At 47.1% G+C, this 27,418-nt stretch overlaps 1 protein-coding gene across 9 annotated transcripts in view; it reads right to left on the bottom strand.

Annotated features, from left to right (window-relative positions):
- Positions 1–26,841, bottom strand: part of Dlg3 (discs large MAGUK scaffold protein 3) — a 51,625-nt gene extending 24,784 nt beyond the window's left edge. For 3 of the 9 annotated variants that reach the window (XM_075958785.1, XM_075958784.1, XM_075958781.1), the window contains exons 1-9: positions 26,095–26,840; positions 22,827–22,877; positions 22,304–22,428; positions 21,942–22,111; positions 21,483–21,619; positions 21,036–21,180; positions 20,361–20,520; positions 18,724–18,880; positions 18,225–18,327 (exon numbers count right to left, since the gene is read on the bottom strand). In XM_075958785.1, the coding sequence (XP_075814900.1) occupies positions 18,225–18,327; positions 18,724–18,880; positions 20,361–20,520; positions 21,036–21,180; positions 21,483–21,619; positions 21,942–22,111; positions 22,304–22,428; positions 22,827–22,877; positions 26,095–26,451 (1,405 nt within the window). In that variant the 5' untranslated portion in view covers positions 26,452–26,840. Of the gene's footprint in view, positions 1–17,306; positions 17,433–18,224; positions 18,328–18,723; positions 18,881–19,713; positions 19,951–20,360; positions 20,521–21,035; positions 21,181–21,482; positions 21,620–21,941; positions 22,112–22,303; positions 22,429–22,826; positions 22,878–23,129; positions 23,184–26,094 lie in introns of those variants that run through there. The other 6 variants (XM_075958782.1, XM_075958780.1, XM_075958783.1 and 3 more) reach the window with 4 other exon arrangements.
- Between the last annotated feature and the right edge of the window lie 577 nt (positions 26,842–27,418).

Consider the following 27,418-nt stretch of genomic DNA (forward strand, 5'->3'; position numbering starts at 1 on the left):
CCCAGTGCAGAGAACAGATGGCCCTGAGATGCAGGGCAGGGGGGCTGGAAAGGACCAGCGGCTATTCAATCACTGTGAGGTAAGGAGGACAGCTTTCCCAGGACGACTTTTTAGTGAGGAGATAGTGGATCCCAGTACAAAGTCTAAAAAGAAACAAACTGCAATCATTTGTCAAGCATTAAATCTAATGTCTTCTTACACAACATTTTTCAGGTCTATAATTGCTTTGTAAAATGGGGCATACTGAGAGACACAGGCTATAGAAATGGCAGAAAACAAGGCATACTTCAATGACAAGCTGACTTTAAAAGCTGTCAAAATTTATACTGGATGTTGAAGGTTGGACAACTGCTTAAAAACACTTCCAGGGAAAAACTTCCACAAAAGCATTTTCATGCACCATAGAGGGGCTGGCAAGAAGAACCCCACCTAGTCTGTGTGACTCTGTGGGAGAAAACACAACACCTGCTCCAACACCTGCCCTCCCCCTCGCCTCCCTCAGCTCCCTGGGCAAAGCAACCTGACCTTCAGCTGGGTGAAAAGGGAAATGCTAAGAAGCCAAGCGGGAGGAGGGAGTGGAGTTAAAAGTCAGGTAAATAACCTCTTCTCAAAGTTGGTTTTCTTCACAGTGGTATCAATGAAGGCAACTGGTTAAATTCGTGTGTTCTTTCATTCATCACGCACAGAGTGTTATGGTGATTTGTCCTCATTACTTAACTCCTGTCCCTACTATCCTGGAGGAAGCACTGGAGTCACTGACTCACCTATTAAATGTGGGGGGAGGGGGCACAGCAGCTGGACATTGTCCCTGTTCTGAGACTTACAAGGCAGCACATCAATATAAATAAGGCGTCTTAATCTAAACGTAAAGGGTGGTGACTGATTTGTCATAGCCGCCTTGGGCTGTGCAGAGAGACAGGCTACTGACCTCACCCCAGGGCTTAGCCTCTAACCCTGAACAGGGATCATTTCTTGCTCCTTCCTTCTGGCCCTCTCTTCTGGCTCACTCAGGGAGGAACCTTGCAGGCAAGAGATTTGACTCGGCAGCAGTCCTTGGTGACAATGAACCAAAGAACTATACACAGAACCCGGAACCAGACTAGCACAGTGGCTCATACCTACAGCACCCATAGGACTAGGGCAGAAGGCTCATAAGTTCCAGGCTAGCCCAAAGTACAAAATAAGACCCTGCCTCACTAAAACAACACAACCCCTAAACTCAGAACAATAACAGCAAAATGACATCCAATTTGTCTGCAAGCATTTTGCTCTTGTCTATGCATTGCCTTCTTTGGAGGTGACCCTGTCCACTGAACTCTAACTGAGCAGCAGCAGGTCATAGCGGTTGCTTAGTAACTGTGTTTTTCAAAAAATCCTTTAAAAACAACCACCAAACCACCATTTCCTCAAAACTCATAATCCAAGGTTGATAATTCTGAACCAGAGGACCCAATTAAAATAACAGAGGGAAGGGGAGCAAAGTTGCTGCTTTGAGGAATCTGTTATTGGTTTTCAAGTTCCTTAGGCTGTGTTATTAATTTTTCTTATTCAGATGAACCCCCTAGAGTTTCATTCCTTATCAGTTTCTGGCTTCTATTTAGATAGTTATCTAATGTCCATAGGCACCTAGTAGCCTGTGCTAAATGACTGTTGAGTAAATGAGGGACAATTTAGAAAACTGTGTCCATCTCTTATCAAACTAATAAAGCAAATGATTTATTTAACTGATGGGGCCAGCTTCACAGAGGATTTTCAAAGGTAATAAAAAAAAAGTACTGAGGGGCTAGAGAGATAGCTCAGCGATTAAGAGCACCAGGTTGCTCTTGTGGAGAGCCCAGAGTTTGGTTCCCAGCCCCCACGCGACAGCTCACACCTGTCTCTAACTACAGTTCCGGGAGAGGTGATGCTTTGGTTCTAGAGGGTAACTCCTGGGAGCCACTGAGATTGCCCAACACCCTTTAGGGTGTTAATAACCCCCTGTTGGGCACTGAGTTAACAGGGCAGCAGTGCTAGGGAGGGAACAGAGGCCTTCTGCATGCAAGGCAGAAGTAAGCTATATGCTAGACTGGTTAACAGACTTTGTACAGAACAAAGACAAAAGGTCATTCCAACAAAAAAGCATGTGGAATGAACTTAAGACAGTGACTCTTAATATTGTTAAATATTTCCCCATGACAAAAGCGTCACTTAAAAGAACAGCTCAATTGCAAGACTTCGCAAGATTTTTCCTTCCCTTCCACTTACCAGTAAAGCAGTCATTATTTGGAGGGCATCTCTTAGGCCCAAGTCACTGCGTAGGAAGCTACTTGACCAGCCTTCCTTCTGAGAGGACCCACTTCAAATAGGCTACTTTAAAGAAGCACCACCTATTACTAAAATCTCAAGTCTATTAAACTGCACTTTATTCATTTTTCCCATTCAGATAAACGCAACCATTTGTGACCCACAAAGATATCCATGATGAGTCATCCTTTGCTTCCTCCTTTCCTTTTACCAATGCTAATCACACAGAGAGAAAGAAGCCAGAACGGGCACAAATAGAAGCCAGTACAGAAAGAGGGTTTCTCAAGGACCATACATAGCAGGCCTTAAGATCAGAATTCTGGAATGCCCCCCCTACCCAACCTCTGATACACTGCATCAAAAGTCACTGAACAAAGCTGAGCCCTGGGATCGACCTCCAAAAAGCATCAAGGAACTGCCATGCCCCATCAAGTTGGAAATTGCTGGTCTGGGAGGGAATCGGTTTGGTTTCAGTCCTTCAGAAAGCTTTCAAAGGAAGGCATGGCAAGAAGGACTGGGTGCTCCCCCAAATAAACCTGACAATACAATCTCAAATCCACAAAAAAGGACCATGCAAAAGAGGCCATTGCCTAATGTGAGGTTTCTTTTCTTTCTTTTTGTTTTGTTTTGTTTCGGTTTTTGGTTTTTCAAGACAGGGTTTCTCTGTGTAGCGCTGGCTGGCCTGGAACTCACAGAGATCCACCTGCCTCTGCCTCCCAAGAGTTGGGATTAAAGGTGTGCGCCCAGCTCTGGAAAGTTTAAAAAAAAACTACAATAGTGGGATTTTTCTGCTTTTTGAGTCCTCACCCTGCTTTGTATGTTGCATGTGTGTGTTTTCTCACCCCTCAATAAATGCCTTTTTTCAACTGCAAAAAAAAATCTACAAAAGTAACACATGATTCATTAAACATTTTGCAGCACTGGGAGTCAAACCCAAGACTTCACGTATGCTAAGGTGGGTACCCTACCACTGGGCTTCAGGCCAGCCTTTGACTTAAAAAATGTTTCCACTTTCTTCTTTTGAAATTTCTGTATGGTTTCCTCTTTCCACTATTCAGAAGCAACCACTGTTAGTATTTTTCTTATGTGACCATCCAAGCTTACCTCCATACATCTTTTAAATCCATGTATTCACAGATCACACAGATTCACACACATACTTTTTTATTCTCTGATATGTCATAGAAACCTGCTCACATTCACTACAAAAATATAAGACCTCATACATATTAATGGCCACAAAGTGTTGCATGTTGTGGAGGCCATAATATCTTCTTCAGTCATATCCTGGTCAATGTACATTTAAACTATTTGCTCACTGAGACAGGGTCTTGCTATATAACCAGGATAGCCTAGTGTTCAGTTGTTGTATAGCCCAGGCTGGCCTTCAATTCAATGCAATCCTGCCTCAGCCTCTGGAGTGTAGGGATTACAGGTGTGCACTAACACACACATAATAATTTTTAATATTGCAATCAAGGTTGCATTATAATTGTATGAACCCATCTGAAGTATAGATTTCCCAAAGTGAAAGTTCAGAGTCAAATGACCAATCACTGCACATCCAAATCACAGGGCTCAGGATACAGGACAGTGGTAGAGCATTTGCCTAATATGCATATGACCCTGAGCTTCATCTCAGCACTACAAAAAAGCAAATTTTTGCTTGTCACTACTAAATGGAACCCTAACATTCTGAAGCCCTTCTGACTGTGGAAATAAAATGATATTTGGAGGCTTCCAGAAGCTTTTTGGTTTCTGCAGAAGTAGAGGCAAAATTTACCTTTGAGGACAGACTGATCTTTTGTTTGGGAAATAAGACTTTAATGAGCCTTTCAGTAATGCAAAGTAAAGGCAAGATTTTACTCTGGAACAGAAACCATTTCCTGACCTTCTGACTAAGATGAAGTATGGAAAGGAAGAGACAAAGGAAGGTAGAACGTTCTCTGCACAATAATGGAAAGAGCTGCTCTACTGGTGGGTGTAGTTGCTAGTACTCTAGCATTAGGCCCCAGTCACAGGTCTCCCTCTCCCTTTTCCAAGTACTGTTAATTCCTTGCTTCAGCTACGACCTTTAAGATGTTCTACCTCCCTGCCTCTATAAGCATCTAAGACTAGACTTGACCACCCAGTGTGCCTTCTCCTACTCAAAACCCAAGCCTTTCTTTCCCGACACTAAAATGTCCCAATACTATAACTGACACCCCCACTTTTCCTGTGCACAGCCAACATGTTTCCCAAGTTCTGATCTTTCTTCTTGATCACATCATGTCCTCAACCTATCTCTTGCTTTCTGACTATTGCCTTTCTACTGTTTTCTTTCTTTTCTCTTCATTTTCTCTTGACTATTTTATTTTCTTTAGAGACCAGTCTCACTGTCACCCAAGCCTGCTGAAAATCCTGGCTTCAAATGATCCTCCACCCTCGACCTCCTGAATAGCTGGAACTACAAGTATGTGCAGCCACACCAGTGTCAGAATGTTTTATCTCTACCCCAGCCCTACCCTGTTTTGACTTAGGTCACGTTGTGTCACCTTTTCTCTGGGCCACTGCTCTATTGTATTAACTGGTCTTTAGATCCTTATTTGGTCACCATGAAACTTCAGTTTCTAGACCTCACCATCCAAGTATCTATGATCACAGCAACTAAAGAATCTTACCTTGATATTTGAACTAAACATTCAAGGACTGCTCCACCATTCTCCTGCCTATTATCTACATGTTTCTCATTATACACATGCTCTTGATATCTGTGGTCTGGGAGCCTTGAATATAATTCATTCACATCTGTTAACCCCTCCTCCTGAAATTCTCTCCACTGCCTAAAGCCAAACCTTCTTTCTGCCCTTCAACACCATTCTTTTATCACCGTAGGAGTTTTATCCATTCATGTATTTATTCAAGTGTCTACTGCGTGTCACTGTGTTAGCTGTAATCAAAATGGTTTCCATAAACTACAATCAAATCAACAAAAACTATTTAATTACAATTTCAATTACAACTGCTAAAACGGTAATAAATAAAAATGTAGAGGGAGATTTAGAAAGGGTGCCCCAATCTACTTGGAGCGGTAGATCTCAGCAAAGTTCTCCCTGGGGGGAGTAACATTTAAGTCCATAGGAAGAATAGAGAGAGAACTTAGAACTTTCTGGCCTTGAGGCCCCACAAAATGCTGAGTAGGAAAGGCATGGCTGAATCCTCCCTCGTTCATGTTCAAAATGAATAAACAGCTATCCAAAAAGCTTATCCGTCCTTATGGAAGTATGGCCATTCAGATATGAAACTCACATAGTTCTTGTTTGCCATTGTGGAGACTCCCAAAGGCTTTAAGGACTCACCAATTATGAAAAATTCTAGAGCACTGGTGGAAACAAAGTTACAAGCTCCACAGAGAGGCACAGATTTGATGAGTGTAAGTCATTTCAGCCTTTTATGGTTGTCTTTGGAGGATGAACCATTGGGATGTGTGTGAACTCCAAGCACTTATGGGAACACTCTAGCCCTTTCTGTCTTCCAAATAAATGAATGGAGTTGAAGGTAAAATAAGTGCATCAAGATACCTGTTAGCAAGCCAGGCATGGTGACACACATCTGTAATCTCAGCATTCAGGAAGGCGAGGCACAGAACTGCTGCAATGTCAAGGCTAGCCTGAGCTACACAGTGAGTTCCAGGTCAGGTTGAACTATAGTGATACCATTCTCAACAGAACAGCAACAAGAAACCTGTTAGTACAGCATACATGAATTGCCAAAAAGTACACTTATCTGAATCACAATTAATCAAGAAGCTTTGGGTTATGGGCCCACTACTTAAATAATCCAATATCTCTAAAGCTAAACAATTCTGAAAGTCTCTTCTAATTATAACACTATGATTATAAAAAAAAATCAGCGAGGTTCATAAGGAATCAAATCTAGGATTACGCTAATTTATTTAACAAAATCTAAAAATCTACAAATAACCTCAAACTCTTTGAATTAAAAAAGCAAAACGTATAAATTGCAAAAAAAAATTCTCAAGGCTATGTAAGAAAGCACAAGTGACAAACAGCTTCCATATGGACAAATACTGCTTAAGGAAAACTACTTCCAGGTCTACCCTTAGAACAATGGTTGAAATAATGACTAGCCCTAAACAGAAACCTGTTCTGATCTGTGCCCTGTCACAATGTACTTTCTCAGACATACACACATTTAGCCAGGGCTCTGATAGCATCACAAGGTATGCTGAGAAAAAAAACAGAAAACAAGATGCACTGTGTAAGCATGCCATAAAAAATTCCAGTTTATCCCTACAGACTGGGTGGTTAGTTTTTTGCTTCGTTTTGTTTTGGTGCATGTGTACGTGTGTGTGTGTGTGTGTGTGTGTGTGTGTGTGTGTGTGTGTGTGCGTGCCTGTCTACATGTCTGTCTCACAAGCATCTAGTGAGGATGTAGGAAGAGCTAGCCATTTGGGTGAAAGTGCTATGCTCACTAAAGGTTTTATTACACTCAGTCACCTGGTCTGAAATGAGTACAAAAGTGCCTTGCATCCATCAAGCTAAGAACGAGTATTCACATTGGGTAAAAGCTTCAAATAGGGCCTTCTCCCTACTTCAAAGGAAACTTCACATAGCATGTTCCAACGAAAGATTAACAAAGTGTTTGGCTCCCTTACTGCACAAGTCAAAGTATATAGAAAGGTTACCCAAAGCAAAATACCTCTTGCAGAAAACCTTAGAATAAAGGCAGAATTCTACCTTTACCCTGCTCTCAGTACCAAATAGGCATTCTCAGAACAAATTTTTACTTAATGGTGATGCTACCTCATAATGACCAAAATACACACAGCTTATGATGAAGCTTGCCAATCTAAATTGATGTAACCAATTTCTGTATTTTACCAGGTCAACAATCTAATCTCAACCTCCCTTCACAGTAACACTCCCACAGAATCCCAAGCTCTTCGACCATCTTTACTACAGCATCATCTGAATCTCTTTTAGGTTCAGTTTCTGTAGAAGGAAGCCAGAAACAGAAAAAGAAACCTAGAGAAAGATCCCTCTAACTTGTAGTTGCTAAAATATCTGTGGTTGCTTTTAGGTAATCTCTCCGTAAAACAATAAGATAATCCAGGTAAAACGTGACAGAAGAAAATAAGAAACCCCAAATCCAACTTATGAATATATAAAATAAATTTGCTTATAATAAAGGTGGAAATTTAAGACAGTGGGGAAATGGAGTGCTTGATAAATGGGAATGAAGTAACTCATTACAGTTTGGAACAGAAAGAACACCTGTCTCCTTTATAGCGTAAGTAAACTGTAGGCAAGGTAAGGCTTTAAATATGAAACGAAAACATTAAATAACCAGAAGAAAATACAGCCAGGTATTTATTTTCTCTCAAGATAGGGAAGGACCTTCGAGACCTCCCAACAGAGACCAAATAAATGAAAGGGAAACACTGGATGGGAGCTGTAATCCCAGCACATGGGGAGCTGAGGCAGGAGGATGCTTGAGTTCAAAGCCTGCCTAGACTACACAGCAGCACCATCTCAAACAAAAAGGGCCAGGAGTGTAGCTCAGTAGTAAAGAGTCTTACTAGCTTACGTGAGGTCTTCGGACTTGATTCTCAGCTCTGAAATAAGGTTACTGGCCCTGTTGTTGGCTGCCCACCAGAACTAGAGGTAAGATCCTACTACTGAAGGTACACATACTTTGGTCACAGGGCATGGAGAAATTAAGCTGGAACTGAGTTGGCAGCTTCCTCTTTAGCTGGCTAGTTTTCATAGTGCTAGAGGGTGCTACCCAGGCTACTAGAAGAGAAGTCATCAACAGTCTTAATCCAGCTGTGACCCTGTAAACTACAACAATGACCAGCCTGGCAAGATGTACCCATTGGTGCAATGATGGCATGAATCTTGTGGGGTAACTCTTTGTGAGTGGATTTGAGGGCCACCCCACAAGGGAATTCAAGCTGTGTACTGTAAACCTGGTCAAGAGCTGATGGTTATAGATCATAGGCTCTATCATTTTTTTCTGGGTGGACATGCGGTCAAAGAGCCGACTAAGCACTCATGTCTATATCCATGGATCAGTGTTATTCTCCGCTTTTATCAGAAAAGCTTCTTACTGAATTGAATGGTGGTTAATGAAGAGACTCAGAATTGGTGGAAGTGCTGAGAATAAGGGATGGTAAAGTGTTAGCCCTAAATGGATTTTCACCATCACCTGCTTCCAAGGCTTGGCCAGATCAAGATGGGGTGAAAAGAATAGAAGAGCTGGAGGATGGGGAAGTATGTTGCAAAAAAAAGACACCGTGATTTCACTCACAAACTCACTGCAACCCTGCTTATCCACATAAGACCTGCACAAGATTGGGGAGGCCCATCAACGTTTCATCATGGAAGGGGGAGGGGCTCATGAAGCTCCAGTCCCACAAGTGGCTATTGCCAATTAATGGTGGCTCGGAAGGGCTGTCGCTCTCTTTAATGGTACAGTGATTGATGATAAGTTGCCCTTGCTCTGGTAAATAACTTCCCACCTATGTTCATGCAAGGAACCCTAATTAAACTCAGTGGGGGCACACAAGCAAAAAGACATGAAAGTAGGTGAGGAATGTGTTGGGAAGAAGGGGTTCAGCAGAAGAGGGAAGGAAATAAAAGAGGGTAATGGGAGGTGGAAAAGACTGAAATTCATTATATGCATGTATAAAACTGCCAAAAGAATGAAAATAAAATTAATCCACATTAGTGAGAATCTTGGAGGGAGAACCTTCCTTATACTGCTTGCAGAGGTAAAAACTAATTTGAAAAACAAATGCATCAAAAGCATTAAACATGTTCATATCCTTTAAATGAATAATTCCACTTAAAGGAACATATTCTCAGGAAATAATTATAGATTCATAGAAACCTTGCACAAGGATATTCATCAAAGTATTTTAGAAGAACAAAATATTGGGAGAAAAACTAAGTATCCACAGTCAATAACAGAAGAATGGTTACCTGGTTACCTGAACTATGGCACACACAAGGGACTATTTAACAACTTCAAATAATTTTTTCAAATCATATATAATGACTTAGGAAAATATTCATGATGTGGTTTGAAACATTAGAAAGAATATAATACTACTTTAATCTAATAATCTAATTTTTAAAAGCTTACAGACACATTAAATGATAGATAAAATATAAATACATAAAGTTTGAAAAAAAATATACAAAGATGCACATAAACCAAGGATTATCCCTGTAGGTGGTTTGACGGGTGATTTGAATTTTTTGACTGTGTATTTTCTATATTTCCGATTGTCCATAAATGTATATCTAACATTTTTATATCCCGGAATAAAATTTAAGGGATCTTGGTAAGCAGGCACACTGAACAGACCAACAGCGTACTAAGGACAAAACCAGGGTATGCTTGTACTAGAAATTTCTATATACACTGCTCCTAGCTCAGCAAACAGATGCAAACAGATCCACATGAACACATACATAACTGTTCTAACCCAGCCATTTTAGACAAAAACAAGGAACCGAGTGCCTTACTGAAATCCGCATACCCCACAGCCACACTTTCCTAACCCGCAAAGCAGTAAACCTGTCCACTGAGAGAGGCCGACTAGTCCTTACAACTTCTTTCTCAGGGTGCTTAGAAAACACTAGAAAATTCAGTCTGGAATTTAACCCCACATTTACAAAATTCTTTCTCTCTTTTGAAGTCCAAATCCTAAAAGTACATATTTATAGAAAACATGTTTATCTTCTTTTTTTTAATCTAACAAACTATTTCATCACTTAATTTTGTCAAGCAGAAAATTCAAAAAAATCTCTGGGGCCTTTGCTTTTAAAGAAACTGTGAATTGAGTGAAAAGTAAACAGAAGCCTTTTTCAAGATGATAAAAGCCTATCACAAGAAAGAGGGATGGACAGGAGCCTTTATCAAAGCAAGGCAGCTATTAGTTCAAGACCGTGTGATTTAATAAGTAGATAGATACAAGCAAGAATTCATAGTTGAATTCAAAACTTACTTCCACTGATCTAAATACAGAATTTTAGCTAGAAAACATATCACCAGTCATTTTGCATAATATCCTCTCTTTATACATTAGAAAACTAAGTCTAAGAGTCAAGGACTTTTATCCATTTAAAGAAAAACTCAGAAGTAGCTCTCAGGAGCTTGGATTCTCTGATGTAGATAGATATATTATCGCTATATCATATATGTATAAGTCTAGTGTCCACTGAGCTAACAGATATATGTGTGGGGATGTACATGTGTGTTTGCATGTATTCTTACACAAGGTCAGCAAAGACAATTGTTTTAATTTCAGGGGCAATGGTAGTCCCAAATTATTCGACTTCTATTCCTCTGTTTAGAGCAACAGAACATTATCCCTATCGTGAAATATAATTCTAAAGTATTTTTCAACAACAGTGTCAATATCAGGGTCAAGATTTCAACACATAACACAATGAATTAAAAAAAGAAACCCTCAAACTCTATAATTACATTAAGAAATAATCCATTTTCATTACTACATATTATGGTAATCATTCCACCTGGCAGGAAGATCTGATATTTTACTAACAGCAAAGCTCCTAGGACTCTGACTCACACCACCTAGCAAGGACAAGAAAGCACCTGCCTAGCTAGGTTCAAAATGCTGTGCCAAATCTCACTACCATGTCCTTGGGCTACAGAAACACGGAATACGGAAAAGCCCAACGCAAACACACATGCAGCGCCAGGGAACAAGACCATAAGGAAAGCTTCACACTCAGTCTTCTAAGTTTACAAAACTGGGTGGGCCTGAAAGGGTGTAATCACTGAGAAAAAAGTCTGGCAGTTCCTCAAAGTCTGCAGTTACCTTCTGACCCATAGCAACTTCACTCCCAGGTGTGAATCCAAGAAAGCTGAAAACATCTGTTCACACAAAAACTTCTTCAGGAATGTTTGTAACACAGTATTCGCAGGAGGGGGGAAGTGAAGAGAACACAAATGCCCATCAACTCAAGAATGGAGAAAAACAAAATGTGCTCTAACTATAGACTGCACTATTATTCCACCCTGAAACACTGAAGAACCGACACGTGTCACAACATGACTGAACCATGAAAAGCTTACACTAAGCGAAGCTGGGCACAAAAGGCCACATATTGCAAGGTTTATATGAACTACCCACAAAAGATTAGAAGGTGCCTAGGGCTGTCTGGAGGGAAAGAGCTAAGGGGAAACAAGGAGTGACTGCTAGGGTCAAGGCTTTTGGGAGGCAAGAAAATATTCCTAAAATTGTAATCAAAATGCTTTTCTGAAAATTGTAAAAACAACTGAAATGTATATTTCAAGCGAACATGCTTGTATTATGGCATGTGAATTATATCCCAATAACCTGACTCCAAAAAGGTGGGCCCTATCTTTTCATCAGATCAGCATTTCTAGCTAAAGGACCTTTACTCAAGTCTTAAACCCCTGCAGCACACGCAGGTGGATAAGAATGAAAGCTAGTTACCCTCAGGTGCCTTCTCATCATTGGCCCAATAGCATGCTGGGCCTTCTATTTATTCTCAAGTTAATCTATAAGCAGGATAAGAATCCAGTCAGAGCAAAACTGAGCAGCAAACAATAAGCCTGTGAAATACACTCAACATTACTATCAGGGAATGCAAATCCAAACCACAATGAGATACCACTTCACACCCAGCAGGATGGTGACAACCAAAAGGACAAGTGCTGGGGAGGACGCAAAAATGGTACAGGCCTGGACAAATGGACAGCAGCCTGGACAGGCCTTTAGAGGGTGAACATTGAGTGTTCACTTGATACCAAATCCAGAGACTATTTCCAAGAAATATGTATGCTTATGTCCATTGAAAAATCTGAATATTAATGTTCATAAAGTATTACTTATAATCATTCTAGAGTAGAAACAACTCAAAAACAACACACACACAGGCAAAGGAATATTATTTATTCATAAAGAGAAATGAAGTACCGACACATGCTACAACATAAATTAGCCTTGATCTTGTGCTAAGTGAAAGGAGCCAGTCTCAAAAGGCCACATGCCATGTAATTTCACTTACATGAAAAATTCAGAAAAAACAATAACCCCACAAGCATCAGAAAGGAGATTTGTGGTTGCCTGCGGCTAAGGGAGATAAGAAGTTTGGGGATGATGGTTAAGCTGTTATACTCCATTTATGTGTAGTCTGAAATAAACTGTTAAGGTCATAAAAAATGAGTGACAGGGCTGAGATGTCGCTTAGTGGTACCAACCCTGCTTAACATACATAAAACCCTGGATATCAACGTATAGCTTAATGAAAACAAAAAAAAAATTAAAAAGAAATGAGAAATGCCTACTTATGCCATTAACATTCTTAAACCCGTATACATTTGCTATAAAATTGAGCAACACAACTTCTACCTTTTGGCACCTCCCGGAAACGCCCCCCCTCCTACAACAAAATCACTCTCTGTGGGAAACTCACTTTGTTTCTGCAGGAGAGCCTCCCACACGCTTCCAGAAATCCCTTGTCCACTACTATTTCTTTGGGGACAGGATTGTACAATCACCTGAACTGAAAAGCTGAGATAAATGAGGTGTAGTAGCACACACCCTTAATCCCACCAGCATTTGGGGAGGCAAAGGCAAATGCTTCTATGAAGTTGGACACCAGTCTGATCTACATAGCAAGTTCCAAGCCAGTCAAAGCTACAAAGTGAAACCTTCTCAAAAAACAAAACAAAGGCACGCTTTTAATCCCAGAACTGGGAGGCTGAGGCAGGAAGATCTCTGAGTTTGAGGCCAGCCTGGTCTACAGAGAGAGTTCCAGGACAGCCAGGGCTACCTATACAGAGAAACCCTGTCTCAGAGAAAAAAGTATCATAGTGATACTAAATAAAGCAAGTTAACAACCTATGTGCCAAGTCCACAGGTTAGATGATGTCCAACCCCTACTTGTGCAGGGGACATACACTAGAAAGCAAGTATCTTCAACCTGTCACCCTCCCAAAGCTTGCCCCTCTCTGTGTATTAAAAGGAGAGGAATAGAGAAAATCTCCCATTCCTCCCTTCACCACAGCCCTAGGTCCTTTGCTTCCATTAATTTGCCTCTTATGGCCCATATATGTAAATAAAATCATGCAATATGTGGTTTATATTGTGTTTTTGTTGGTTTGGTTTGGTTTTTGAGGCAGGGTCTATGTAGCCCTGGCTGGTCTGAATTTCCTATGTAGACCAAACCAGCCTCAGAGTCATAGATACCTGCTTGCCTCCGCCTCTCAAGTGCTGGTGGGAGTACTTCATGCTTTTAAGGTTCACAGGCATGTTGTGACAATCAGTTCTTTATTCTGTTTGATGGTAAAATAAAAACCTGGTCTCTGCTGAGAGTGCATTTTGTTTACCCTTTCTTGGCTTGATGGATATTTGGGGCCTTTCCACCTCTTCACTACTGAGGAACCATCTTTGTCCTCGCCTTGGTCTTGCTTTAGGAATGTAGTAGGTGTTTCAAACTTTCTTTGCCTTGATGTACTTTTAGCTCTGCTCTCATGACAGATCATACTGATAGGGTAGCAATGTTTACACCCTTCATTTCCAGATTTGGAGAAATGTTGTGGGAAAAATAACCCTTTGAAACATTCTAGTTGTTAGCTGCCCTGGCCTCTAGCTGTTCAGGCCTTCTGTGAAAGGGTTTCTGTGGTGAGCCCATTCAGCCCCTTAAAATGGAAAAAGTCATTCTCTCAACTGGCATACTCCTACCCTATGTGGATGTACATTCCAGTAGGAAAGAACTGTTCACAAAGGATCAGTCCCCAGTTGGGCTACTTTAGGTGATCAATTTCTGACTCACTTCTTGATTTGAACATCAGGTTTTCTACTCTAAAAACAAAAGGTCTTTCCAGAAAAACACTAGCTCAATTTAAGCAAAGGTGGGGGAGGGGGAGGGAAATGGGAGGCGGTGGCTGGGAGGAGGCAGAAATCTTTAATAAATAAATAAATAAAAAGGAAAAAAAATTAAGCAAAGGCCAAAACAGAGTAACTAGGCAAAAAATGTATATTTCAAAATGTTAATGGCAAGCCCACCTTCACCTTGGTGCCACAATTCCACAAGTCAATGAGGCTTATTATCCAGTTTAAAAGAGTTTGGAAGAAAGCCTCTGCCAAGTACCAGTTGTTTAAATTTTTCCATTTTGATGTTTTTAGCTAACAGGTAGGATTTTGAAATCCACTACAGTTTGGAGCAGTCAGAAGTGAAGCTATTAAATAACATCTTTTACTGTGGTGTCTTGTCATTTAGCAGTTCTATTTCTATTTCATATTTCCAAAACTCCATCATGAAAACACTTTGTAAGACACCCATGCTAGGCACAATATAAAGCACAAATAGAGAGAGCCAATTCCTATACCTCATTAGTTCACACTAAGCAAACACATTTACAAAAAGTCTCAAGGTATGAGCATTTTAAGTTGCCATCCAGCCCCCTGAATGTTCAAGGGAGATACATTAGGAAGCGACTGCCTATCACATCCCCAATGCTTGTCCTTCATTATGTATTCAAATGAGAGGGGGTCATAAAAATGTTGTAAATTTATCTGTGGCAATACAGGCACAACTCTGTGTCATTGAACTATAGACCTACATGTGGGAAGTGAGTGCTATTATGACTTATATCTCATCTAAACCATTTTAAAAGGCAGGGAAAAAGTTCTTATCCTGACTGTTCTAATTAGTCAGCGCTATTTTAAGCACTTGTGCTAAATATGATGTAGTCAAAGCCTGCACGGGAACGGTGCCTTCGCAGAGTCCCCTTCCATTCGGATCTGTCTTTCCCGCATTCCTTCCCTAGCCCCCTGGTATTTCTCCACCCTGGTTCCTGGTGGGCTTCCACTCTGCAAGAGTCTTGGGTCACAGTTGTTACAAGCACTGCATGTGCCCCTGGTGGACCTCAAAATCAAATGGTTTGCTGACCCTCAGCAACTCTGCCTGTGTGACCTCGGGCCACTTGAGTTCTAACTCTCCCACGGCTGTTTCAGTCTGCACAGTAGGGGTGCGGACTGTGATATGACTCTTTCCAGTGCTCACGTTCTAAGTGAGAAATCCAACTCGAACGGTTGCTTAGCCAATAGTATGCAAAGTCTCTGCCACTTTTGCCAACAGACACATTTATTTGGATTATTCACCTCGCAAGCAGCCACCATGATGCAATCCTCCAAAGAATCATTTTTAATGTATTTTTAAATTACCAATGTGGAATCCTTACCATTAAATACAAGTATTTAATCTAAGAAAAGTGTGGATTCAATACAGAATGTCTGATGTCTCGACCAGTACCTAAAGATACATTTGCAAATGAAGACAAAGCTTGGCTTATTAGGGCTCTGTTGAACTGAGCAAATCAAAGAAAAAATAAGGCTGGGGAGGCATTGCTAAGCAGTGCTTCAACTAATTCCTGAAAGGAAGGCCCTGTGCAGCAAGTGGAAGAAGGACTTGCCACAAGACAGCTCCTCAGGCGACGTCATAAACTCAAAAACACACAGAGAGCAGCAAACCCTGCAGCAATCACTTTAGCCACTTACAGCTTTTTATGCAGACCAGTTGCATTCCCCAAACAAAAGTCAGAGAAACAGTCAGTCACCAGTTTCCAGCATACCACCACCAGACAAACTCAACAGTATTGTTTCCATATGCCCAGCATCAGAGAGAAAACCGAAACAGCATTGGCTCTTCAGACACACACACACACACACACACACACAGAGAGAGAGAGAGAGAGAGAGAGAGAGAGAGAGAGAGAGAGGGAGGGAGGGAGGGAGGGAGGGAGGGAGGGAGGGAGGGAGGGAGGGAGGGAGGGAGGGAGGGAGGGAGGGAGGGGGAGGGAGGGAGGGAGAGAGAGAGAGGGAGAGGGGGAGAGAGAGAGAGAGAGAGAGAGAGAGAGAGAGAGAGAGAGAGAGAGAGAGAGAGAGAGAGCGAGAGCGCAGTGAGGGGGACAGGCAGGCAATGAGAAGCCATTTCCTTTGCAGAACCCACTCTTAAACTGAGAGCCAAAACTGATAACTGTTAGTTGCTAAGAAAAAATCCAAAGGCGAATTCTCTCCTGAGAAGCAAACCGCACAAGCCTGATTCATAAAAAACAAGACCCATAAGGTGCGTTCATTCCCTGTCAGGAAGCTGAAAGCCAAACATGGAGATGAAGGAGTCGCGATGTCCATTTGCATCTCTCTTTCCAATTACCTGAGACTAACGAGATCGCCTATTAGTTACCTCCCTTCACTCCTGTCTCCCAAGGAGCCTGGTAAAGGGTGACAAGGCCATCTCTCTTTAGGGCTCAGAAAGCACGGAACCAGCGTGGGGGAGGGGCAGGAAGGACAAAGGTGGTCGCTTTTGAGGCTTCCTAGCTTTGCCACAGGGATCCCGGGTGGCTTCTCCTGTTCTGCTCGCAAAACTGGAGCACCTGCCAGGGCCAGGTCCCTTCCTCCACATGGGTTACAGGCCTGCAGGGCCTAGGTGTCCAAGGAAACCCGGGCGCTGCAGCCCTAAGGGACAAAGACCAGCCTTACAAGAGGGAGGGGGGACGAAAGACGTCTGGTACCGAATGAAAGCTTTGAGAAGACGGGGGCACGAGAATCCTAAACTAATTGCCGGCATTCTTAGGGTTAGGGAGAGAAAATGCGCATGGGGGAAAGGGATGATTTAGAAAATTCCTGCGAGGCCTCGAGGGCAGCTAGGGACGCAGCAGGAAGAAGGCTGTGGGCAGCACTGAGGCTTAAGGGGGCACAGCTGATGCGTGAGAAGCGGTGATGGCACGGAGGTGAAAGCCAGCCAGGGTTCGGTGGACGGAGAGCCCCTCGCGGCCCAGATGCAGGCCAAGCAAACCCCGGAGGTGGAGAAGGGGCCGCGGGGTGCGCAGCTCAGGCTTTCGAGGGAGAGGACAGAGATGGGGCGCAATGTTGGAAAAGAGGCTGAGAACAGAACAGTGGAGAGGCTAGGGGGGACTGCGAGGGGGCCTGGCCCCGGTCCGTCCCACCTCACCTGGCGCCCAGTCGGAGTTCAGGTCTAGTGTCGAGAAAGCGCCGGCTCCGGCCGGTCCCTCTGTCCCGCGCGGGAGACCACGGACACAAAGCGGGGCGCGCGAGAGGAGGGGAGAAGGGGAGGAGGGGGAGGGGATGGAGGAGGAGACGCCAGAGGCGCGAGGGGAGGAGGGGCGCCCGTCGCCCTCCGCCTGGGTCAGGGGGCGGGGCGTGCGGCTGGAGGCCGCGCTCGGCGCGCCAATGGTTGTCCAGCAGGCTCGCAGGCTGGGGCGCGCCTTCCTATGGTTCACCTCAGCACCTGGGCCTCCGCGGGCCCCGGCCAATCAAACACCTTTGTTTGTATAGCTGGCCCCGCCCACTCGCCCCTGCTGAGGACCTGCTAGCTGAGAAAACAAATTTCTCCGTCTGGCTGAGTCTTCTGAAACCCCCCCACTGCGCCCCATCCCAAGGGTTTAGCATCACCTTTCAAAGCCTGTGTGGGTCTTGCAGTCATTTTGATGAAGGGAGATAAATGGGATTCACAAATATTTGACCCAAGATCGCTTAGGATTTCTTACTCTCTGAAGTCCTTCTAACCGAGAGTTACTCTTTTTCCAGGGCACACAATTCCAATCACCGCCTCTGAGCCCTCCGCTTCTTCTTGGCTTTTCCAGTTGCCCTAAAATCTGTGGCGCTTCTTCTCCGTGGGCTGCTGCCCACTACTGGCTTTGTGCAATATTGCACCCCTCATCAGCAGGCTCTAAACGCCCCTTGATTGATGCTCCCAAACCACCCAAACCAACCACACTGTCTAGAAGGGAAAGGAAACAAGAGGTTACCGCACTACAGGACCGCAGATTTGGTCAAAGGCTTTGTTTCCTTTGGTAGGAAAAGCCAACACTAAGTATAGGTTTCAACTTGTCTTCCAATCTTCCCTTACCTTCAGGTCTGTACTGGGCCACAATGGTGACTGACTGGCCAGCCCGTTTCAGGGCAGCTGCTGCCTGCTCATGAGTGGCATTCCTCAGGTTGACTCCGTTTACCTGTCCAGAGAGAGAGCTGTGAGTCACCCCAATGGCAAGAAAGAGTCATAGCAGTTAGAAAGGGGCTTACAGCCCATCTCTCAGCCGATTTGGATTTGTTTTCCCCAAATTCCATCCTTGCCCCCCCCTAAATTAGGCCTATCACTAGTATAATAATTATTTTTGTGGAAGTCAACTGCCAATCAAACTTAAGATCCAGGGACATTCATTTCTTCCTCAAGCACAAGTCTTGGTCCCTTTTCCCTCATTAAAGATATTTATAAAGACAATTTACATTTTCTTCAGTTCTTAAAGCCCTTCCCTCATCTCAAGAAATATTTCTTGGCGGACACAAGAGCTCCCTCCTCCCTTTTAGTTTGGCACAGCAGCCATCCTCCCCCCTCGCCTTTGTCTCACCGATAAGATCCGGTCTCCCCTTCGCAACTCCCCACTCAGGTCGGCTGGGCCTCCTGCCAGGATGAAGGAAACAAAAATGCCTTCTCCATCCTCTCCTCCCACGATGTTGAAGCCCAGGCCTGTAGACCCTTTGTGCAGGATGATCTTGCGGGGCTCTCTGGAGGGAAAGGAGTAAAGACATGACAGGGAGGTCAGGACCAAGGATGACAGGAACTGTTGACCCTGCAAAGACCAGTTTGTCACGAGAGCCATACTTGCTGTAGGAAAAGACTTGGGCTTTTATATGTGATACCCTGTTTTCCCCTTTGGCTCTTGAAACCTGCTTGGCTGCTCTGGTATGGCAGGTGCCAAGTTTCAGTTCCTCTTCCTAAAGCGCCCTAGTCAATTTCCCAATGGGCATTCCTCCGCACTCTCGGGTCAACAGAACCTCAGCCAGAACTCTAGAGCCCACATTTCCCAGCTCACTCGCTCATCTTCCCCTGAGTCTTCCGGTCTGTGAAAGGCCCTAGGCTGAAAGAGAAACCCATTAAGGGCAGTGGAGTGACCCTGGGTCGATGGCCCTCACCATCCAAAAGATACTTCCACTACACCTGCTGCTCCAAAGCTCTGAAGTCCCACCCTCCAATTTAGGACCCTTTCTACCCTCCCCCAACAACCTAACAGCTACTGCTGGCCAGTGTGGAAGACAGAGATGAAAAAACTCCCAGGTCCCGAAATGGTGCTTAAGGGCTACACTGAAGAGAGGAGACAAATATATTTCTTTAAAAAACTGACTAAAACTGGCCATATTCAAGGAAGCTGTCTCTAAATGGTCATCATGCCACCAGGTGAGCGGAATTCTCTGCACATGTGTATCTCGACAACTCGCCCGACTCCCCAGCACGTTGTCCCATCCTGCCATCTTCATCTGTTACATCTTTCCTCGCCCAGGCCTCAAGTGAGCCTCTTCCTTTCTTGCTGTTCCGAGTCTCGGGGTGCGATGCTCCCTACCTGGCATCCCCTCCGGGCCTCAGGGAGCGGAGCGGCCAGGCCCACCTCTGCGAGGCCCTCCTCCAGGCCGAAGCCGAGGCCGTGCCCAAACCCAGGGCCAAGCTTGACCCTGAGAACTTGCGAGCCCTCTCCATGGCTCCTCTGGTTCTCCCCGGCTCAGCCTACCCTTCTGTCTCCACTGCAGCCGGCCCAGCAGCCACCTGGGCCCCACCCCGCAAACCTGTCCCCCTGCAACCCTGGCCGGCCTGACCAGTTCAACGGCCCCGGCCCGCCGCCACCACCACGGGGCGGAGCCCTTCCCCGCGCGGTCCCGGGCCGGCCTGGCGGTCTCTCAGAATCCCGACGACCCCGTGGGCTGAAAGACCTTCCTCAGTGATTATGTATGGCTACCGCAGAGAGGATTGCCACTGTCGCGGGGCTGGAAACCCCCGTCGCCCGACCCCTCCCCCCCCAGCCCCCTAAATGCTTCTCCCCACCCCGGATCTGCCTTTTCTGTTCTGGGCCACTCGCTAGGCACTCCCCCTGACGGCAGAACTCGTTCTTGCAGCCACCTCTGCCCCCTCCTAGAGTCCCAAGGCCTCACTGTTGCCGGCCAGAAAATGCATCCTCACTCCACTCTAGGTGGAAAGAATAGGATAGGGTCTTACCTGGTGAAGTCTTCCTCAGCCAGCATGTGCCTGGGAATGGGAGAGTAGCGTGTAGGGGGCACCTGAGGAGGAGCAGGGTAGGTGACCTTGCTCTCGACTGCCCCGAGATAACCCAGGTTGGAATTATGGCTTATGTGGTTGTCAGCCAAGGCAGTGAAAGCTGAGGTGGAAAAAGAAAGAAAATGGTCCAGAGATGCCCCCACTATGGAATTTTTCCATACATCCTACCTCAGGTGCAAAAAAACGACCCAGGGATGCTGATTACCTAGGCGCAGCCCTCTGTTTTATCCACTCCCCCACTCTCACCCCAGGGTTCCTCCTCCTCAGTCCTTTTCTAAACCCTGGGCTTACCCCTGGGCCTCTTAGAAAGAGTTGAAGTCAAGGCAGTCGACAAAGAAAGGCATGGGTAGCGGTGTGACTAATAATAATCCCTCACATCTAAAGGCTTTCTCATCCATGATCCCATTTGATCCTTGCACCAGCCCAATGAGGAAGGCAGCATAAGTATCATTAGCTCCTTTAGGCTGAAGAGGAAACTAAAGGTGCCCAAGGACACCCAACTCCCAAGCACAGGGACTGGGGCCTGGACTCAGTTATGACACAGGCATTTGTATTTGTACAGACATTTTACCCCCGGCCCCCCGAAACCAAGGCCAAAGACCAATGGGTACGTACTGCTGGCGTAGTCAGGGGGAGCATACATGTCGTTGAGGTGGACGCTGCCTGGCTTGGCCACCTTCAGATAGACCATATCTGATGTGTTCTTCAGTGAGGCTACAGCTTCCTCATGCCTCACGTCCTGCAGATTGGTGTTGTTCACCTGGAAGAGGAGACACCCTGGGGTGGGTCTAAGAAAGGGAAACCTCTCCAGGGAGCTCAAAGGAATGGCCTTTAAGTATACTAACAGGTCCAAGTGAGGTAGTACTAAAGGGATATAAAGGTGCTTGACCCTACCATGGAAAGAACTAGGGTCTTGATTCCTGGGTATACACAACTCAAGTGATAGTCTTGAAATTCTCCGAAATGCCTCCTTCTCTGCTGAGGCTTAGATGTAGTGAGAGGGTCACCAGGGCTGCCCCTCCCCACCATCCCACTTGGGCATCCCCATGAAGGCTGTCTCACCGCAAGCAGCCGGTCCCCAATCTGTAGGCGGCCATCCTTCTGAGCAGCTCCTCCTTCGATGATCTTGGTGATGTAGATGCTGTTGTCTCCTGGGATATGCTGGTTGCCAATGCCTCCAGCAATGCTGAAACCCAGGCCTAAAGGGCACCCAGCAGGAAGGTGGGAAAGGGCCACAAAAAGAGATCAGCACGGTTCCTACATTGCAAAGTTGATTCCCTACCAGCTATCCCAATATCCCTTCCAAAAGCTCCTTTCCCACCAGGAACCCCAAACACCAGCCTAGCACCCCAAGGGCAGTAAGGGGTGAAACCTGAGGTCAAGAAAGAAGGCTATGAGCTGGGACTAGAGGACTCAAGCTAGGAGGAAGGCCACTCCCTTCCATTCCCCCACGGAGTAGCTGTGACCTAGGACCTGGGGGTGGGGGTGGGGGGCTAGAGCTAGGAACCAGGGGGGCCACACCTTTGGGCCCTTTGAGCAGGTTGACCTCCATGATAGTCTCAGGCGGGGGCTGTCGCCGCCGCACCACCAACCGCACCACAGGGCCTGCCTCCTTCAGCGCCTCCACAGCCCGGCTGTGCACCACCTCGGACACGTCCACTTCATTCACCCGTAGCACACAGTCGTTCACCCTGTGGGGAAAGCCCGAGAGGCATGACACCGTGCCACCATCCCTCTACCGTGTCTTCTATAGCCTCCCTCTCCTCTCCCTTTCTCCTTTCCCTCTCTGACCTAACAGAAGGGTCATGCTGCCAGGCTGACCCTCGTCTTCTCACCTCCATCCTGTCCCTTCCACCCACAGCCCTGCTTCCAGGCCATCTCACCCCAGCCTCCCATCCATGGCAGCTGCTCCACCAGGAATGATCTTGGTAATAAAGATGCCAGGGTCATCAGGGACATGAGGGTTGTCGATGCCACCTGCGATACTGAAGCCCAGGCCAGAGTTGCCCTGAGAAGGGGGTGGAAGGGCATAGTCATTTCATTTTGAGAGCACAGGAAAGAAGGGTCTTGGCACTCCATCTCCCTCTATGTTCCAGAGTAGGTTCTCCAGGTCCCATGGTAGGATGGGGCACATTCATCAGAAGCCTAGCAGTTTCTCAGCCTGTGTTGACCATTTGGGTGGGGAGGCCTCGGCAAACCAACCCCCCACCCCAATTCTCCAGGCCTCAGTAAGCAAGATCAACGAACATTTATTTGGTAGATGAATGATATGGCTTCTGAGGGCCCTGTTTCCACATACTCTCAATAAGGCTCCCCTGCGAGTCTTGAAATGCTGCTCAGGGCCCTCCCCTCTCCTGGATGCAACCCTTGCTTCCCATTTCCCACCCTCCCTACTGGAAAACTTACCCGCTCCAGTACTATCTCCTCGTACTTGAACATGCCATCACTGCCGTTCACCTAAGGGAACACAGAGTGCTTCCTTTAGAGTTTCCTGCCCTCCCAGCCAGCTGCCCTCTAGTCAATGTGCTTCCTTCCCCGCTCCCACAAAGATCTCAAGCACACCACTGGATATCACTAGAGCACAGATGGGGACAGGCTGACCCCAAGCGAGCACACCCCTCCCCTTGCATTCAACTGTAAGTCCAAAGCCAGCAGCTTGTTTAGTTCAGATCAATTGTCTGAGACTGAGCCAATCAGTGGTGCACTCACCGATAGGCTGGGCTCCAGGGCCTCGGGGTTCACTAGGAGGGGTGCAGGGCTGGCCTAAGGGGGATGGCAGAGATGGAGCATGGTGGGCAAACCATACCACACCCAGCATCAATAGGAAGTGCCCAGAAGCCTGGCTAGGGAACCTCTCTGTTTCTGAACCACAGCTCCCCCTGACTTCGGGATCATACATTCCCACAATGTCAGATACGGGAAGACAGCAGACACCATCTTAGCCAACCACTTTCACATGACAGCTGGGGACACTAAGACCCAGAGAGGTTGTAGGGTGTGCCTAAGGGCACACTGGGAGTTTGGGTGTAAAACCTGTGTAGGTGCTCTTTGGATTATAGGAGGCTTCAAGGCCAGTGGCATTTTGGCTACTCATCCCTTCTCCGTGTTATTTCTGTCAGAGTACCTTGGAAGCCCTATTTTTACACTTTCTTCAAAGGTTCCAGAAATTCAAGTTCTCAAATGGACGGGAGTAAAAATTCTAATCCATTTTTTTCCCAAGGGACTTTCAACTTGAATCCTTTGTGTCCCAGAAGAAAGGGTCGGGGTGGGAACTGGTCAGGAGTCTAAGGACAAACCAGGGGTAGGACAGGACTGGAGTAGGCAAAATTCCCTGTGAAGGAGAACCTGATGGCCCACAGACATTGAAGCAGAACATGTGCTCTTTAACACACAGTGGCCATGAGAAGACAGGCAAGAAAATGATTCCCAAAACACAGGCTGTTTTCAGCAGCACACAGACATGGCCTTCCTGAAGACAAGCTTGTGGCCGGTTTTCCAGCGGAAATCTGATTGTTCCCAGACAAGTACACCTGCTTCTTCATTCCCACATTCATTTCCAAGACTGAAGAAGCCCCCTTGTCTCTCTCCCCAAGTGTCCCAGCACTAATCCACATTTCAATGGCCGTCTTGCACCTTTCGGAAGTTTCCGCCCCAGGGGAGAACAGCTGGAAAGGGTGAGGGCTCATTTGTTTATCCGGCTCTGCTTCCCCCTTCCCAGTCCCATCCTTTGCAGGGCTGGCTTCAAGAGTGCTGACTAGCCATCCCGCCCTTATTCCCTCCTTCTTGTTCTGTGGTCTTAAGGAGTCAGTGGTAGGATTCCAGCCTCATCCTGGTCCCAGGAGGAAAACAACCTCTGGCTCTTCAGAGACCCCACCCCCACACCAACACAGCTGACTGAAGTACAATGCAATAACTACAGAGGAAAAGAAAATCCATGCAGCTCTTTCGTGCCCCTGGTGCACCATGTGTGCCCACATGTGCCAAGCCATGCCCCCCAAGCTCAGTTTGGGTGGTACCTGGAGGTCTCAGCTCCCAGTAGCTCACGCTCTAGCCCTGGTCCCACTCCCACTCAGAACCCTTGCCACCCAAAGATCAGTCTGGGTAAAGAAATGGTATCCAATGAGCCCAGCCCTGGAATTGGCACCTATCTCCCACTGGGCAGGCCAAGCATGAGCATGTGTTTGTAAGGGAAAAGCAAAGGAGAGGGGATTCACTGGAGAGAGCAAAAACCAAGGCTAGGGGACACAGGAAGAGGTGTAGGCAGACAGAAAAGCAGTACATAGGATCCCTCACTCCAAGAAGCCCCCTCTTTTGCTTCTAGGTGGAAACACATCCCATCCTCAGAGGAGGACAGGGATGGTCAGAATGGTCACCAGCTTGGGGCACTCAGCACACGGCCATCAATGGCAAAGCCTCCTCCTCTCTTTCCACCCTGGGGGCTGCAGAACTAGAGAGGCCCTCCGCCATGCATGCCAGAGACCTGGCTCTGCCGGCCCAGCCTCCATTTTGCTGCTTCTCCCACAGATGCTCCTTCCATTTTCTAAGCTGGCAGTTCAGGCTGGGAGTGGAAGCCGGAGTTGTGCCCAGCACCCAGGGGCTCCCAAGCTGTGCCAAATCAGAGCTGGGGAGCTAAGTTCTCCCACATCTGTGGGTACCTACAAAGGCCATGCCCCACTCGGGGAAGACCCTGCACTAGGGCAGTTACCCTTCGCCTGGCTTCAGGCAATAAGCCTGCTTTGGAGCAAAGAGACTTGTTTAACACCTCCCACCCCTCACCCCCCCCCCCACCAGCAGACACACTTCAGAGCAAGCGGCTTGGACAAAAGAGTCTGTCCTTCTCAGCAGCCTCTCAGCCTCGCTCGGGACGTGTCTCGCCTCCTCCCCCTCCCCTCTTTTTCCTGTCAAGCGCTTCTCACCAGGGACAACACACACACATATATACACACGCGTGCGCGGGCACACACACGTGTACAGTCTTGAAACCACATGCTTACACACATATACATGGAGACACACACATAGGCAAACACAACTACTCCTGAAGCCTCGTCTACAGAGCCACCTCCACATCCAGAGAGACATCCTTGCACATCCATGTGCACGTTCACACACAAAGGGACTGGGACGGAGAGGGACTCATGGTATTGAGATGAAGCTCAGCCAGTCCCGCACATGGATTCCGCTACATACATTCACACAAGCTCCATTACTTTCCTCCACACACCCCAACATACATACAAACACATATGTTCCCCCCCCTACGCAGAGCACCATGCCCCCTCCTCCCCTCCTGTGGAGACACACACCACATACAACCCCCGCAGAACCTCCCGCCCCCTGCCAGACACAGAGACACTGCCAACCTCCCCCCCTCGCCGCACTGAGACAAACCCAAATCCCCCACACTAGAAAATGTGCCCCTCCGCCATACCATCACCCCCGACACAAACAGCTCCTCCCAATCCCCTTCAAATGGAGACCCCCTAAACAGACACACAAGGGTGCACATATTTGCAACACTATCTGTTTGGTCAGCCGCAGTGTTAAGGCTCAGGGTCCAGAGACTTGGAGCCCCAGCAATCCCTACTGTTTCCCAGACTTCCTAGACCCCAATCCCTAGTCCTTTTGGGTTGTCCCACCAGCCCCCACCACCCGCCCATCCGCTGGTCCTTACCTGCTCATACCAATCTCGGTTGGTACAGGTGCACTCGGGCCACCAGCTGGTGCCACTGCCGTTAAGTTTAGGGGTGCTCTTGCCGGGGACTGGCTTAGGGGGCACTGGCCCCACATCTCGGCCTGTGGGGATGAGCTTGGCCTTGGTGCGAGGGGTGGGGGTAGCCCCTGCCTGTGAAGGCAGGGTCTGCGAGCTGTAGCCTCCATAACTGGAGCTGGCCCCATTGCCCCCGCTTGGCCCATAGGGGTCCGGCACCTGCCAATCCCCGTAGCCAGGGGGCTCAAGACGCCGCAGGGCGGCCAGGCGGGTCACCTCATAGCACTCGGGGCACTTACAGCAGTGCTGGTGCTTGTGCATGGCACTGCCCCCCGCGGCTCGGACCCCCCAGCCCACGCCAGTTTCCACGCCGCCACCGCCACCACCACCACCACCACCGGGCTCCCGAGCACACTCGCACTGCTCAGACCAGGATGGGGGGGTCACCCGTGGGGGTGCCCGGGCGGAGCGGGGCCTGGGGCCGGGCGGGCGTCCCGGGGCTTCTGCCCCCACGCTGCCCCGAGCCCACGGCTCCCCCTCCAGCACTGGTGGCTCCGTGTCGCCCGTTGTGGCTTCTGGGCCAAGGCCCAGCGGCAAAGAAGAAGCGGGAGCCCAGGCAAAGGCTAGGCGCGGCGAGAACCTCTTCTGCTCAGGTCCCCAGGATGGATCTGAGTGGAGTCAAGAGCATCTCTCCCTGGCTCCCTTCTCAATTGATTCCAGCCAATCAGCGTACAGAATCAGGCAGCGGCGGTGGCAGCAGCAGGAATGCTAAACAGCCGCTCCTTAAAGGAGCAGAAGCAGAGGCGCCCCCCGAGCTCAGCCACAGCTCCCCCGTTCTCGGGGGTACTTGCTACCCTGGTCTAGGTGACTGAGATTTGGACCACTGGAGAGCTGAGGAGCACGATCCCCTGTCCTCCTGTCGCCAATTTCAGGCTGTCTTCTGCCCACTCCACCCCGCCCCACTTCCAAGAGGGAGTTGCAGTGAGATGCTCAATGGGTCCCTAAGCCTGCTCTAAGCTAGGGCCACCAGAAGTAAAGACAGCAACAGAACAGACCGAAGGGGCATCTGGGCAGGGTGCGAGAAGTGCTGCCTCCTGCAGGGGACCAAGGAAGAGGGCAGCATCTAGATCTATTAAATATCCGAATCGGGACCATTGTTCTCCGATCCTCTAGGCCCTGAAATGGCTATTTCATAGTCGACCTTCTTACATCACCAGTGAGAGACTTAACCCCAGAACCGGCAATAGTAGAAAACTACTTAAGCCTGCCTCAGACACTTCTGCCTCCA

The sequence above is a fragment of the Microtus pennsylvanicus genome, chromosome X (genome assembly GCF_037038515.1).
Source record: "Microtus pennsylvanicus isolate mMicPen1 chromosome X, mMicPen1.hap1, whole genome shotgun sequence".
Lineage (NCBI taxonomy): Eukaryota > Metazoa > Chordata > Mammalia > Rodentia > Cricetidae > Microtus > Microtus pennsylvanicus.